Raw genomic sequence first — 13,776 nt, 5'->3', positions numbered from 1 at the left:
TGTCTCACCTCACTGTTGCTGGAAATTCACTCAACACAAATACCACCTATTGTTAACTTCATTGGAACTGACAACCAGGACAGGTAGGACCTCATAATTACATAAACATGTCTTGATAGGAGTCCAAACTGTCTCTCCAGCCAAACACCAAATGTGCCACTTCTGGTGTTTGGCACTTCAGCATATAGCTGGATAGAATATGGTTCTTTTGGCTGCACAGTACATCAAAGTCATCAGTCAATTATTTTTAAAATCCAAAAATGTCTTGAATGCCTTATCATGACTGACGCAATTAACTATGAACACTTTGATCTGATTGAAATGACACAGAATCCATGTCACACATCGCACAAAGAGCAGAACCTAATCTGAAAACGGTGAATTAAATTGAGAGGAAAGCTGAGACAAAAATCAGTGTGAGAGCTGAACAGAAAAATTGTGGATGGGCTGAAAGACTGTCTTCTACCTCAGACCAAAGACCCCCCCACAAACCACCTCCTGTGGCTTTGATAGTGGTGCATTTGAAGCCAGAGGCAGGGTTTGTGTGGCCCAGAATCTGCTGTGGAAATGGCAGCTGCCCAGGTGCTGGACGAGGGCAAATGGAAGGGACTCCTCACTGAGTGCTTAAGAAAATGATCAGGCAAAGCACATTTCAAGGCCTAGAAAATACCTACATGTATTTGAGCTCCTTTGAGCTGCAATAAAAACAGATCCCAGTTTTTCTGATGGTAAAATATTTGTTGAAATAATGTGCAACAATACAGGGTTTCCCCTTTAGAAATTAGAGTAAGCAGAGGTGGTCAGTGCCTGTCAGAACATCATCTCATTGTTTTCGTGGTAACTGGATAATGGTATGAACAGTAGCTCAAATCATTAAATATAGGGTCCTAGGTCATTAGGAAACGAGTAGTTTCCTTTTTACCAACACATATTAGATTCAACCTTGTCAGAAGCAACCTGGTGATTTTCCAATGCATTACTGTCTGTGTACAGGATGCACATTTCATCATGAGAAAATTAGGACAAAATCTGCATGATCCATGTATGTCTATATCCGTCTGAATTAAAAAGTTCCAGATGATAAAATGTCTGACAAAAACGTGAAAAGAAAATATTTTTAAAGACTCGTTTACAGCTAAAAAGTGTTTCACTGAATATATCAGAAAAGCTTTCATATTTGTAAGTATAATGCTCCATGAATGAGGTCATTCTGTTTTGTTTTTTGTGCTGTGTCCTTTTAGCATAACAGATTAAAGACATTCAAATGGGACAGAAAATCAAGGGCACACCCATGAGACATTTGTCACAAATGCAAAATGGTCTCAAAAATATTTTTGGAACATTGCCCGCAAAAGTACATGAAACTGAAATTTTTGGTCAACGGTTATGAAGGTCATTTGAAATTTACAGCCCATTCATCTTAACATATAAGAAAAAGTTCTTCAGATGAAGGACAGAGCATCAAGTTTTCTGTTTTGTTTTGTTCAACATTTTTATAAATATATAATTTAGTCCCACAGAAACATCATCATGTGATACTTCAGAAATAATTTGTTATTAAGATGGACATTAAGCTATATTCACGGTGCACAACATTAACAGAAATGGACACTTGAGTGGAACAGTCAGTAGGTTTCCAAGGCAACCTGAGCATGTTTAACCAATGGCCATCACAGTACAGCGAGTGAATGCTGAGCTGTATAAAAGCAGCCTACGGTAGAGAGCCAGACAAACACATTAACTGTGCTTCTAAGTCTCTACAGCGGCACGATATCCCACCAGCTTGTTAGTGATGCATCTAACCATGAAATTTTAATTCAAGCAGACACTTCGAAAAACAAAAGCAATTAAGATTTCTCCTTTCACTCCGCAGCAAAAGGACATTTAAGGCTAATTTGAGCATTTTCTATACATTTGCTTTAATGAGATGCTTTGCTGCACTTAGGCACCATCGTCTCTGTTTAAGAAACTCACAGAAAAAACATAGATAATTAGTTTACAGAGATGTGTATGTGATCTGCTGTGATAACAAGTACTCACCTGCCAACGTACACTTTTTTCCTCAGATTATAATTGTCTACAGCAGGTGTCACTGTAATGATTACAAAGCATGGGAATATGTTGTGTATCAGAAGAAATTACCTTAGTTCCTTGGGATCAAAGACCAGCTTGACATCATTGACAATGGTGGGAATGTACTTCAGTGCAGCACCCTTCAGAAGAACAAAAGAAACATGACAAGATTTTCATATCTAAGTTAATCGGTTTAGTCACTGATTGGTATTTAGGACAGCTACTCTATCCCACATTATGTAATACAGTATTTTCCGCAAGTAAGGTGGGAACCGAGTGTTGTTGTATTGTGTGTAGTGAAGTGGAAATGTGTGTTGTAGCTTCATTAAGCTGATTCTGTGTCCTCCTTTTTCTGTTTCACTCATGAAAAGAGTTAAACAGCTGAATACAAAGAATAAATATTTTTTGATGAGCAATAGGTTCAGTGTCACTACCAAGTGTTTGTATGATACAATGAGCGGTTATGCTTTATTAATATCCTATCAATATGAAATGAAGACACACAAAAACTGCTACAGCTCCACAACTGTTTATGAAACAACCCCAGACACTAAAGCTAAACTCTTCTGACATCTCTTTCTATGTACATGTCTTCGTTTATTTCATTCTGTCTACTTGAGACCAAGGGGCGGTGTTAGGACTCCTAATAAATAAACTGGTTCCAAAGGAAGATCTCTACTAATGATACCTTGATAAACACAGCCAGATAGGATCTACATTTGCCCATCAATACTATAATAAAGTCATCAAGTGTGTGCACCCAGTGGCTGATTACAGAGCCATCCATTAATAATGGAAATGATTAACCGAGCTGACACTTCCCTCTCTAAACTGACTGCTGCCAAACGCCAACCAAGGTGGGTTGGGGTGTTTATACAGCATCTGTGCAAATCAGCAGCAGTGCCAGTCAGTCTCATAGAGGTTGATTAGCCATACAGACGTAGCCCGCTGGACGTCACCTGCTAAAATCCACTGTTTGGATTGCATGGTTTATTTCTGAAAATATGTGACGGGTAATTAGCGAAGTTTAAATGAGGTTGGTAAGAGAGGAAATACTCTGTTAATAACTTTAGTAAATGTAACAATGTGAAAAGTTTGTAATCCTGTCTGAAGAACATATTCCAGAGCATCTCCACATGTACCAGCACAGATTGAATTTAGAGTAAAACTCCTTTACCTTGATGTTTCAAACATTGATGTAGTCACGACCTCCGAATAATATCCTGTTTTAATCTATTCTCATCTTGTTAGATATTTTTAGTGCTTTAATACGCATAGCTCAACACCTCCACCCAACTCCTCGGTCAGAAAGAGTCAGGGAGACTGAAACATGGATTTCAAAGATGCTGTTTGACTTTGATTCAGTTAGAAAACCTTAGCTCCTTCTGATAAAATGCCAGCTGCCTTTGTTTACCCATTGAAGAGGCCATTTTAGCAGAATGTCTTTTTTTTTGCTTTGTTCTCAGCAACAACCAAGCTCCCACCTGTTGTGCGCGACTGTGCTGTGTGAAGTGTCAAACAAACCTCAGTGTTGTTGTGTTGTGTCTCCTGCTCTTGCATGTGACTCACAGTCCCAAGAAGCACGTGTCTGTGTGTGTGTCTGTGTGTTTATCAAAGTTTTCCTCTGCCTGTGTGTGGCTCTGTCCAGATGTTCATCAGGATTCAGACCTGAGGTATGATGGGACTGCTCATTAGCTTCCACCTGTCACAGTGCTTTCACAAGGGCGGACTTGGGAAGAAACCAGAATTCCTCGCTTTCATGCCCGTTCCTCAAGATCAGTTTTTAATTTACTGACAGTAAAGCTAATATCTCACCCAATTACACAGCAACTGACTCCTAATTGACTCCTGAGCTTCTCCTATGGTTGAGTGTGCACATGGATCTACTGTAGGTGTGCCAGGGTGCATGTACCCTGTGATTATGTTATCTCTAAAAGCATAGGTGTGTGTACATGAGCATGTGTGTACTTGTGTAGTTTGAGTGTATCAGCACAAAATGACAGAAATGTATAGGCTTGTTTTGTTTCGTTTTTATAAATACGTACTCACTAAGTTTGGGGTCAAGGACAATGAAATTCAAACACAATGAAGGGCAGTAAGGGGCAGAGGGAGCAAGGCAGTGAAATAAATACCTTAAGTAGCAGCTAAAGAGCAGAAGGCCAGAGGAGCCCCAGACCACAGGACAGTCAAGGTCAAAGTGAAAAGGAGAGAGGAAAAACACAAACACATATATATACAAGCACAGGACAGAGAAGAGAAATCAACACAAAACAAACATACACAATATTTGAATGGAAGACAAATCTGAAAGGCTAGGGCTGCACAAAACATCCTGCATATCAACCCTCCTGACTAACTCATAACACCATTTTCCGTCCGTTACATAGGAAAATAACAGTTTTTCACCTTGACCTATCCAAAGGTAGCAACATACAACACATCTTTAAAGTTCATTAACACATATCTATTTTCTGCCCGGGCACAGAAATAATCTGTCATTTCATTTTATCCTGCACAGAACTACAACTTTTGTCTTAACACCTCAGTGTAACAGTGTCACACTTTCTATGGATTAAATAAGCAATGTGTTAATTAGAGGTGCTGGTAGCAAACTAACAACTTACTGGCTGTGGCTTCATATTTACCAAACAGAAATAAGAGTGGTATTGAACTTCTCAGATCTGTCTTGGCAAGAGAGCAAATAACCATATTTCCCAAAATGTCACCATACTCCTTTAATCATATATTTAAGATACTCTCTAATATACCTCATTTTATTTTATGTGCAGCCCTAGAAAGGTCACATGGAGAGAAAATGAGAGAAAAAGTAAGAGAAATCTGCACATGACACGTGACAAATGTGAAGAAAACAAATATGCAGGGCACAGAGACCACCAATGAGCAGAGGGAACTTTAACAGTAACGTCTAATAAGCTGCTATACTACATTACATCTAACTAAACACATGCATCTCCAATTACAGAACATATCATCCAAAGCAAATCACAGCAGATTTATTTACTCTTCACACAGCAGCAGTTATTTACTATTTACGCAGCAGTAGATATTTCTTGGCACAGAGTTGGAGCGATAGCATGCAGTTGGACTTGTGTGATATGCAGCCTACCTTTACCATGCCAGTGTTCTCAGAATTGCTGTTCATCATGTCATTAAAGGATGTGAAAAGGTTCCTCAAGGACTCCATGAAGTCGGCCTCTCCTTTGTTCTCATAGAGCCTGGGAGGAGATGAAGAAGAGAATTACATTGGCAGATGATCACAAGGCTGTTGTTTGTTTCATCCCTCTGTAAACAGCCCCACCCGCGGTGGAAATGACAAGAGTTTGATGATTCCCTGTTAAATCATTAAAAGCAGCCAGCAGAGTGGCCCGTGTGTGTTATCAATGCAAATATTCTTGGATCAGAACCACAGACATCACTCTCGCTGCCAGCCAGATTAGCATTTAAAACAACATGACGAGACCCTGGAGCACCTGCCTGCTTTCATGTGGAAACAAAAATCAGAAAAATTAATGATCTATGCTAATGACTCTCCTGGAATACTATAGGAGGAGCAGAAAGCAAATGCCATGTTCGGGTTCACTGGTTTTACTTTCTAATCTGTCTGAGGCGTAGTATTACTAATGTCTGTTCTGCTGGTTGGTTATGTAGAGTAAATACTGCCCAGCAATTACTGCAAGTAAAAGCCAATGATCACAGAACAATTGCAGAAAACACTTCCCCAATTTCTAAGTGCATGGGAACACAAAGCAGGGCTTCCTCTATAATCCCCCAAAAATTCGAATGCATTTTATCCCACGAGCAGAGCCCATAAATCTCCACAAACTGGGTATTAACTGTAAATGAGCCGCATTGTGCGTGCTGCAAAGCAATTAAGTGTGTCAACCACTCCGATAAGAAAAAAAAAATAAAAATAAAAATTAGGATTTGTGAGAGAAATTGATATTATTTGAAAACGCACACAGAAGCAGAGGGAGGGAGGTCAGAGAGGGGTGAAGTGTTCAGATTGCTCCCACCACATTAGATTTAACTGGCTTTCTTCCAGAGAGGTGCGTTTTGTGGTTCTACGATCTCTCATGGGGCCGCGGGTATTACATGGTCCAGGATAGTCACTGTTGAGGGCTTACAGAAATCATGGGATTAGAGGCATTCGTCTCAGAGCTCCCACAACAACAATTACTTATAGCTGCTTCTCACCTGCAGCACCAAGGAGCAGAGTAAGCTCCGGACAGCCACACCAGTCTCAAGTCACGGGGGCAAAATTGTGTGATTAGAGTGTCTCTTCTACCATTTCATAGAAATGTTCCGCTGGCCAGCAATGAAAAGCCTGCTGATGTAGCTTTGGCACCTTCTAGTCAGAACTGCACGAAAGGCACCAACAAAAGCAACTTCACGGCTTAGAAGAATTTTAAACTATGAGTCTGACTCTGCAACAATGGCCCAACAGAGCTGATCCTGGCAATCGACCAAAGAAAGTCCTTCACCAACTACAAAACACAGGTGCACTTTAAAGTTGGAAGCCGGCAGTCGTTATCCTATGAAAGAAACCATTTGGCGCACACTGTGAACATGGACATCTCTAGCACAGAGCAACGTTGCTGTAGTCTAATATGTGAGGTAAAGGACGGAGTGTCCTCTAGACATCGGACAGAAAACCAATCAAACTCCGCACACTCAGTTAGGCCAGGATCATACATCAGCCCCTCAGCCACCAACAGCTTCATTCCGCGGCTCGACAACATTATCATCCATTTAACATCCTCACAGCCAATTATAAATACATCCATAGAAAAGACCTCCTCCAAAGACCGTTCACTTTTACCCGTTTCAACTTTATTCAACCGCAGTACCGTAGTGTGGATAACACAATCAATACTGCATTCAATATTGATTTTTTATTTTAAAATAATCCTGAAACCACAGTGTTGTTTAAGGAGCAACTGAGGCAATAAAGAAATGAAAAATATAAATACAGTACATGGACCTTTGCTGATCACATGGTGTTTTACGTGAGAGACACCTTTCGTTCCTAGAGATCAATGCAGCAATGCTCCTGCTGAATGTGCTCTTTATGTTTATCTGTACTGTCAACAATGCACAGCCGTTTGTTGTCACGATAATATGTGCATGTTATGTGTGTGCATCAGGACGTACTGGTTGAAGAGGACTCTGGAGCGGACGATGAACTTGAAGATGTACTCCAGAGCCTTCATGGCCTTCAGCAGCTGTTCTGTCAGTTTCTCAGCATTGTCCACATAGTTCTTCAGAACTTTGGTCAGCTTCCTACAACCACAAACACACAGAGCGTGACAAATCTTATAATCACAAAATGGGATATAATTTGTTGTTCAGTGTCCTCGGCCTGTTTGTGTAGAGGGTAATTAACTCACATGTATGCCAGTGTGGCACTGAAATGCTTTCGAATGTAGGTCTCCAGGACAGGGTTAAAGTGCTGGAACTTTCTGTCGGCTATAAGCCCAATTATGAACACCTGTCAGAGAACAAAGACATATTCATTAAAATGTAAACCACATGACTCATAATGGAGAGCAGGAAAAACTGCCTGTCTTACTCAATATGCTGAAATAGATTGGGAAATTAAACAAGATTGCATTTGAGCAGAAAGCCATTTTCTCTCAATTCTCTAGCCTGCAGATAATCTAGGACACCCGACAACACAATTTCTCCCTCCTTTCTCTGAACGAGAAAACTGTTCTTTTGAGATGTACCCCATGTTAGGCAATGGCGTACGCGATAGGATTCTGCCAGATACTTTGTCAACACATTGGCTACAAATTTAACACATGACAAAGTTATGTAATCAAAAATTCAACAGGCTAATTTGTTTTTGCCATTTTCCTGTTCTATCTTGCAGGAAAATGAGACTTTTAATGTTACACAAACAACTTTAATGAAAAATGCTACCCTGGCATTACAAATTCATGCAGATCCATGCAGCAGTGATTCCACATGAGATGCAGTGTGTCTGCACTTCCATCAGTCAAAGATTAGCCCAGCTCTTATTTATGAACAACAGGGAACAGTTTGTGAGCTACAACACAGAGAGCTGCCCGTGAGTATTTCAACAGTCAGACCTTTTCTATTGTTTTGCCTCTGTACTCTAGCTCCAGCACATAGAATGTAAAATGAGAAAATGACTGAGGTTAAATTATCAACTTAATATTATTATCCATAATATTCACTTGCGGCAAAGAAATTATAACCACTCTATAACCAAGAGCCTAGTCGTTGCTTCATTTAAAAACCAGTGTGCTTAAGTACAGAGCCAACACAGCAAAAATATGTGAATGCACAAATTCTTTTAAAATGCAAGGCAATGTTGTGTTTACAGAGACGCAGGTAGGTGTCCCAGTTGAGGCATTTTTCTCCGAGGCGTACCCCTGGCACACACTTAACAGAGAGCTAAGGCGTGTACTCCGCATACTTTTGAACACATCCTGTCACAAAACGTTTGGCCTTGCAAAGTGATGGGGCTCTTTTTCTTCTGCTGCAGATACATTCCGTTTGAAACTTGTGTGGCCAAAAATGATTCTTTATAGCACAAATAACCCATGCTCAAGCATACGGTTTCATAAGAAAAGACTATAAAATTATTATGATACCTTGGTGGTTTACCCTTGTTTACCCTTGTAGTTTACAACTACAACTTAGGACAGAAAATAGTAGTTGCAACACAGGTTTTTGTTGTGAAATCAAAAGGACCAACACACAGAGCACAGACGCCAATCAAAAAAAGGGTCTAGCACATAAATCGGACTACATTTACATTTGCATCTGAGTATGATATGTGTCTACATGTTTATTTCCACTGACAAGAACCTCTGCTCGTATGAATTCTGCTGTGCTGTTACTGTCTGCTTCTTTACTCACCAAGGCATCGAACACCAAAGTATCAAAAGTGTCACTGTCAGAGTTCTCCATCATGATGTTGAAAAGAGCATCCAGAGTGTCTTGCAGAAACTAGAATGACAGAAGCACAGCATGTTATGGCAGGCCAACAATAAAGCTTGATACCAGTCAAACACGTATGGCTCTCCATGAGGTTTTTGTGCTGTTTTTGAGTGTGGAAGCAGGAATTATGAATGGAAATATGAATTCACTTTTTTCTTTACAGTAATATTAAATTCCTGTCAAGTTGTAATCACTAAGTTTATGAATGCAAACGTGTTGAAGTGAACCCATATGCCCTGTGTATGGCGAGTGCTCTGACAATGCTACGTGACACCCATTACGCACCCTTCACAGCTGTTAACATGAGCCAATATAGTTCTATGAAGACAGCAATAACTTCCCTGTCAGCAGTAGCTCCAGAAACACTAAGTATATACACCCTCCCTCTCTGGGGAAACATGCTCCATTAACTCAGCCAATTCTGAGGCAATGTGAAAACAGATGTAAAAGTGTTGGGAACAGAGGCTATCGCTCTATACTGTGTTTGGTCTGTCATCTCAGGATCGATGAGATTCATCATGCTCTCAACGAGAAACAAACATAACTTGCACAGCGTGGAGTTTTAAGCACAATTCAATCTCAAGAGTGCCACACTGCATGACAGAGACAAGGGAGAAGTGACCTGTTCACTCACAAACAGTATCACGCAAGGAGATGAAAGAACAGGTAGAAATACTCAACTGGACACCCGCAAAAACTTTCCTGGATTTCTATATGACCAAATCTGTGTCTAATATTTGCTTAGTATCTAATTCAAGGCATAAAACCTTAAGTTTACTCCACTGATAAATAGCTTTTAAATGCCAAATTGAAAACGTTAGCTAATTGCATACCGACAGCCTCGGAGCACTTCGGAGCTAATGTGGTGGTAATAATAATCACACCCCTGTGGTTTAATGAACTGGTCCAGCTGTGGTTGACACATGTATCTGGCCTGATCAAAACTGTCTGGTGAAGGACTTCCTCAGATGCACTGCAATCTGCCAAGCCCCCCAACCAACCCATGTAAAACTTACTCTTGAGAATGATTTATTCATCTGCCCCATGCTGAGCACTAAAAAGGGCCTGTCTACACTTCTGACAGCAGGTCATCTCCTCCCCTTCTGTACGCTGTGTGGTGCTATGTGCTCCCTCCTCCTCCTACACATTTACAAAAAATAATAGTAACCCGTTCCCTCTGATAGAAAATTATAAGTGATTATATTGCTGTTGCAAATCTGTGTCCAGGCAAAAAAAATGAGGTACATTTTTATGTATAAAAAAATTACAAAAGTGACTTAAGACCATTCGTTATTTTTGCTCCAGCTTTGACTGTGCAAGAGTTTTGTGACTCACCATCAAAACAAAGACAACAGACAAAGTACAGTCAGCACAGTGAAGGAGTCTGACCTTGACAACCTCTCCACCTTCCACCTTCATCAGCTGACAGAGGTTCTGCTGCAGGAGGCTGGTGTTGGAGCGCCACTTCAGCAAACCCAGTAGGTCCACTGAAAAAACACAAACCAACAAACGAAGAAAAAGTCATTACCACAAAGCACAACATTAAGTTCCTCCTGCCAATGGTTATACAGTGAGAGAGAGAAAATGACAATTAAGGTTGAACATTTGAATATAATGAGTGCTGGGGTCAAACATTTGTTAAAGATGCCAACCCCCCCCCACATACACACACACACACACACACAAGTCAGTTTGTAAGTTTCACAAATACAGTGTTAGTCATTCTATTAGATCTCTCACTTTAATCATGGAAAATGAATTAGGCACAAGAGGATGAGTCATTATGTGATTAATCACGCTCAAGGGAGAGCTCATTCAGACCAACCTTTGGCAGGTTATCAAATTGGGAGCTTAAAAAATGCACTTGTGTCAGCTTGTTAAGGTATTGTATTCACCAGCTCTGTGAACATAAGTCAGACTTTTTCCAAGGACAAAAAACATTTGTCTTTTAAATGGTGGCGACACAGAGTTTAGAGGCTAACGTCAGTACAGGGGTACCACTCAGCCTGTGAAAACAAGTCTCTAATGTGTATATAGCATTTTTGGAGCTTCACCCGTACTAGGGACTAAGAGTCAGGACATGTTAACCTTTGCTGAATCAATTCTGTCCATTATGGGGTTTTTTTTTTTCCTTAAGCCCCCAACTTTGCAGCTGTAACACTCAGTCCAGTCTAGCAGTCTGTTTTCTCTGTACTTCTCTGTACAACACCAAAGACAAAAAGAAAAATAAATTATTAAAAAATACATTTGTTGATCAAATAATTGTGTAATATATTAATATTTATTTGTGTTACATATTACATGTAACACAATCACAAATATTACATATTTTTGAGCAGCTAGTCTCGGGGAAACATGGTTTTCAGAAGGGCTGTGCCTGACTCACCTGAGTCCCAGCATCTCTTTGTGAACTCAGGCTTTCTCTGGGCCTTCATCCCTTCCTGCTGCCTCTCTCTGTTTGCCATGCTTGATTGGCTCTCCCTTACCCAATCAAGCATGGCGACACGGTGATGGATGCCTATCATCTGCAGACCTGACAACCTATCAGGGTTCAGTCACAAAACGCTGTCTAAACTACCAGGGATCCCCTTCCCAAAGGAGACATAAATTTGAAAATTGACGCTTTAGCACCTCAGAGAGACAAATGGAATGAAATAGGGATAAATCATCAAGCAGCTAGGTCCCAGTGGGGGCCTGTTGTTAGCTGCTACACTGTCTGTAGCACATTGGACAGTGAGGCTGAGTGTGAGGGTGATCAGGTTTGCCTGGGAGTCACAAGAAAACCACAGAGTGCTTTCCACAAAGCGTGCTGGATATCTTCGCAGGCAGCTGAACTTAAAAGATGATACAAAACTGGCAGATGGAGAGTGGTGGAGTAATTAATTCTGGGACAACGGGTTATATCGTAACTGCACTGAAATACAAAAGTCTTCACATTACCATCTGAATGTTTGTTTGCAGTGCATTTGTTAATATTGTGCACTAAGTAGTCTTAATAGCTTGTTCTTTTTTTTCTTAATAGTAATAGGCTTGTATTTGGTTTAAAAGTGCAAGCTTTTTGAAAATAATGATGTAAGAGCACTTTCATACACAGTAGGTACATAAGTACCTTGTTTTAAAAGTATTTTTTAATGAAATATTTTTCCTCCCAGACAAGGTAGGAACAGGATGTTAATACATCTTCCACCAGGCCAGGTACGCTCCCAGCTCTGCTGTCATTAGATCTCTTCTTCTCCTCCAGCCTCCATTTAGTGAAGCACACTGTAAATACCTAGGGAAGAACCAGCAGCCACTTCACAGAAGCTCCCAGTGCTGGGAAACTGCCTGCATAAATCCAGCCTAATTAAAAAGAGTGTTTCATCTCAGATGTGGGGATCAGGGATGAGGTGTCATGTGTATGAAACAAGCAGTCTGTTGCAAGGGGCATTCTGTTTTTTTTTTTTTTTTAGCCACAGTAAGTCTTCAGGAAAAACCTCTTGTGAGCAACCAGTTAGGCAAAGATGAATATCAGTTGAGATGATGATGGAGAATTTTAGACTTAAGGGCTGCAACTAGAAGATTATTTATATTCTCATTTCACATGCTGGTCATTTTTATCACTAAACAATAAATTATTTGGTCTGTAAATATTGAAAAGGCAGAGCAAGCTGTCCACTAATAAAGTGAACCCCAGATTACTCCAAACAGTCAGGCAGCACCTTGAATAGTAGCTCACAGCCATCAGTGTGTGACAGAGGATGTGAATGAGAGGTGTTGTAAAGCACTTGGGATGAAATGACATTCAGATGTGGTTTAGAATTTGTGTCAACTATTTAACTATTCATCAAATACAAACACTGTCAGAGGGTGAAAAGGTGTAAAAGGGTAAAATGAAAAGTCAGGATAGAAGGAAAACTGAAATTAAATTTGTGCAAGAAGATTAAAGGGTGAGTGAGTGAGTGAGTAACCGACTGAGCTAGCGAGCGAGCTAGCTGTTTGGGTGGGAGTTTTAAAGAGCTTCTAGGTTTTAATAAAGCAGGCAGACTCCAGCATAGTTGGAGATAGATTGGCTCTACGTTGCTTTATTAAAAGAACTCAAACCTTTTCCTGGAGCTTTGGTGTGGGATGACATATCCTAGGGGACACACACATACACGCAGATGCACACACACACAAACCTCTCTGTTTAATCAAACTCAGTGTGCGGTGACGAGGCAGTCTGATCCCCCAAGCACCTATTGGTGCCTTGCAAATTACCACCACAAAGTGCCAGGTAAATATCAGTGGTGAAGCTGCTATGCAGTCCTGAATATTCTCACCAGGACAGACACACACTGCTGCTGTTTCTCTCTCTCACACAGGGAAAAAGGGGAAGCACAGTAAAGAAAGCAAAGTGAATAAATAGGTAGAGAGGATAGTGCTAAATGATTTCTTCTTGTATGTTATATCATGTACATGTTCATAACAGTTTAGACAACGGTCTGAGTTACAATGTTTGTAACTTCTCTGTCTAACGTAATCAGTGTGGGCAGGTTCCGCTTTTGTAAGTGAGACTGTTCATCTGCTGACATCCCCACCCACTGAGCCGGGTAGGTGGGCACACATACACACTGTATTTAAATGACAACTTCAACCGCAGACTAAACTTAATAACACTCAAAGGGAACATTACTATTACAACACGCGACGCCCTCCTCTTTCACACAATATGTGCAGCAGCGCTTTGACAACAAC

General features: G+C 40.5%; 1 protein-coding gene across 2 annotated transcripts in view; it reads right to left on the bottom strand.

Moving 5' to 3' along the window:
* dock1 (dedicator of cytokinesis 1) overlaps positions 1-13,776 on the bottom strand; it is a 160,369-nt gene that overhangs the window by 106,937 nt on the left and 39,656 nt on the right. For both annotated transcript variants that reach the window (XM_041066538.1, XM_041066539.1), the window contains exons 19-24: positions 10,453-10,550; positions 8,983-9,072; positions 7,482-7,582; positions 7,246-7,374; positions 5,201-5,309; positions 2,143-2,213 (exon numbers count right to left, since the gene is read on the bottom strand). In XM_041066538.1, the coding sequence (XP_040922472.1) occupies positions 2,143-2,213; positions 5,201-5,309; positions 7,246-7,374; positions 7,482-7,582; positions 8,983-9,072; positions 10,453-10,550 (598 nt within the window). The remainder of the gene's footprint in view (positions 1-2,142; positions 2,214-5,200; positions 5,310-7,245; positions 7,375-7,481; positions 7,583-8,982; positions 9,073-10,452; positions 10,551-13,776) is intronic.

This window comes from Toxotes jaculatrix, chromosome 21 (genome assembly GCF_017976425.1).
Source record: "Toxotes jaculatrix isolate fToxJac2 chromosome 21, fToxJac2.pri, whole genome shotgun sequence".
Classification (NCBI taxonomy): domain Eukaryota; kingdom Metazoa; phylum Chordata; class Actinopteri; family Toxotidae; genus Toxotes; species Toxotes jaculatrix.
Note: the sequence above shows the minus strand (reverse complement) of the source record. Positions and strands in the feature narration are given on the sequence as shown.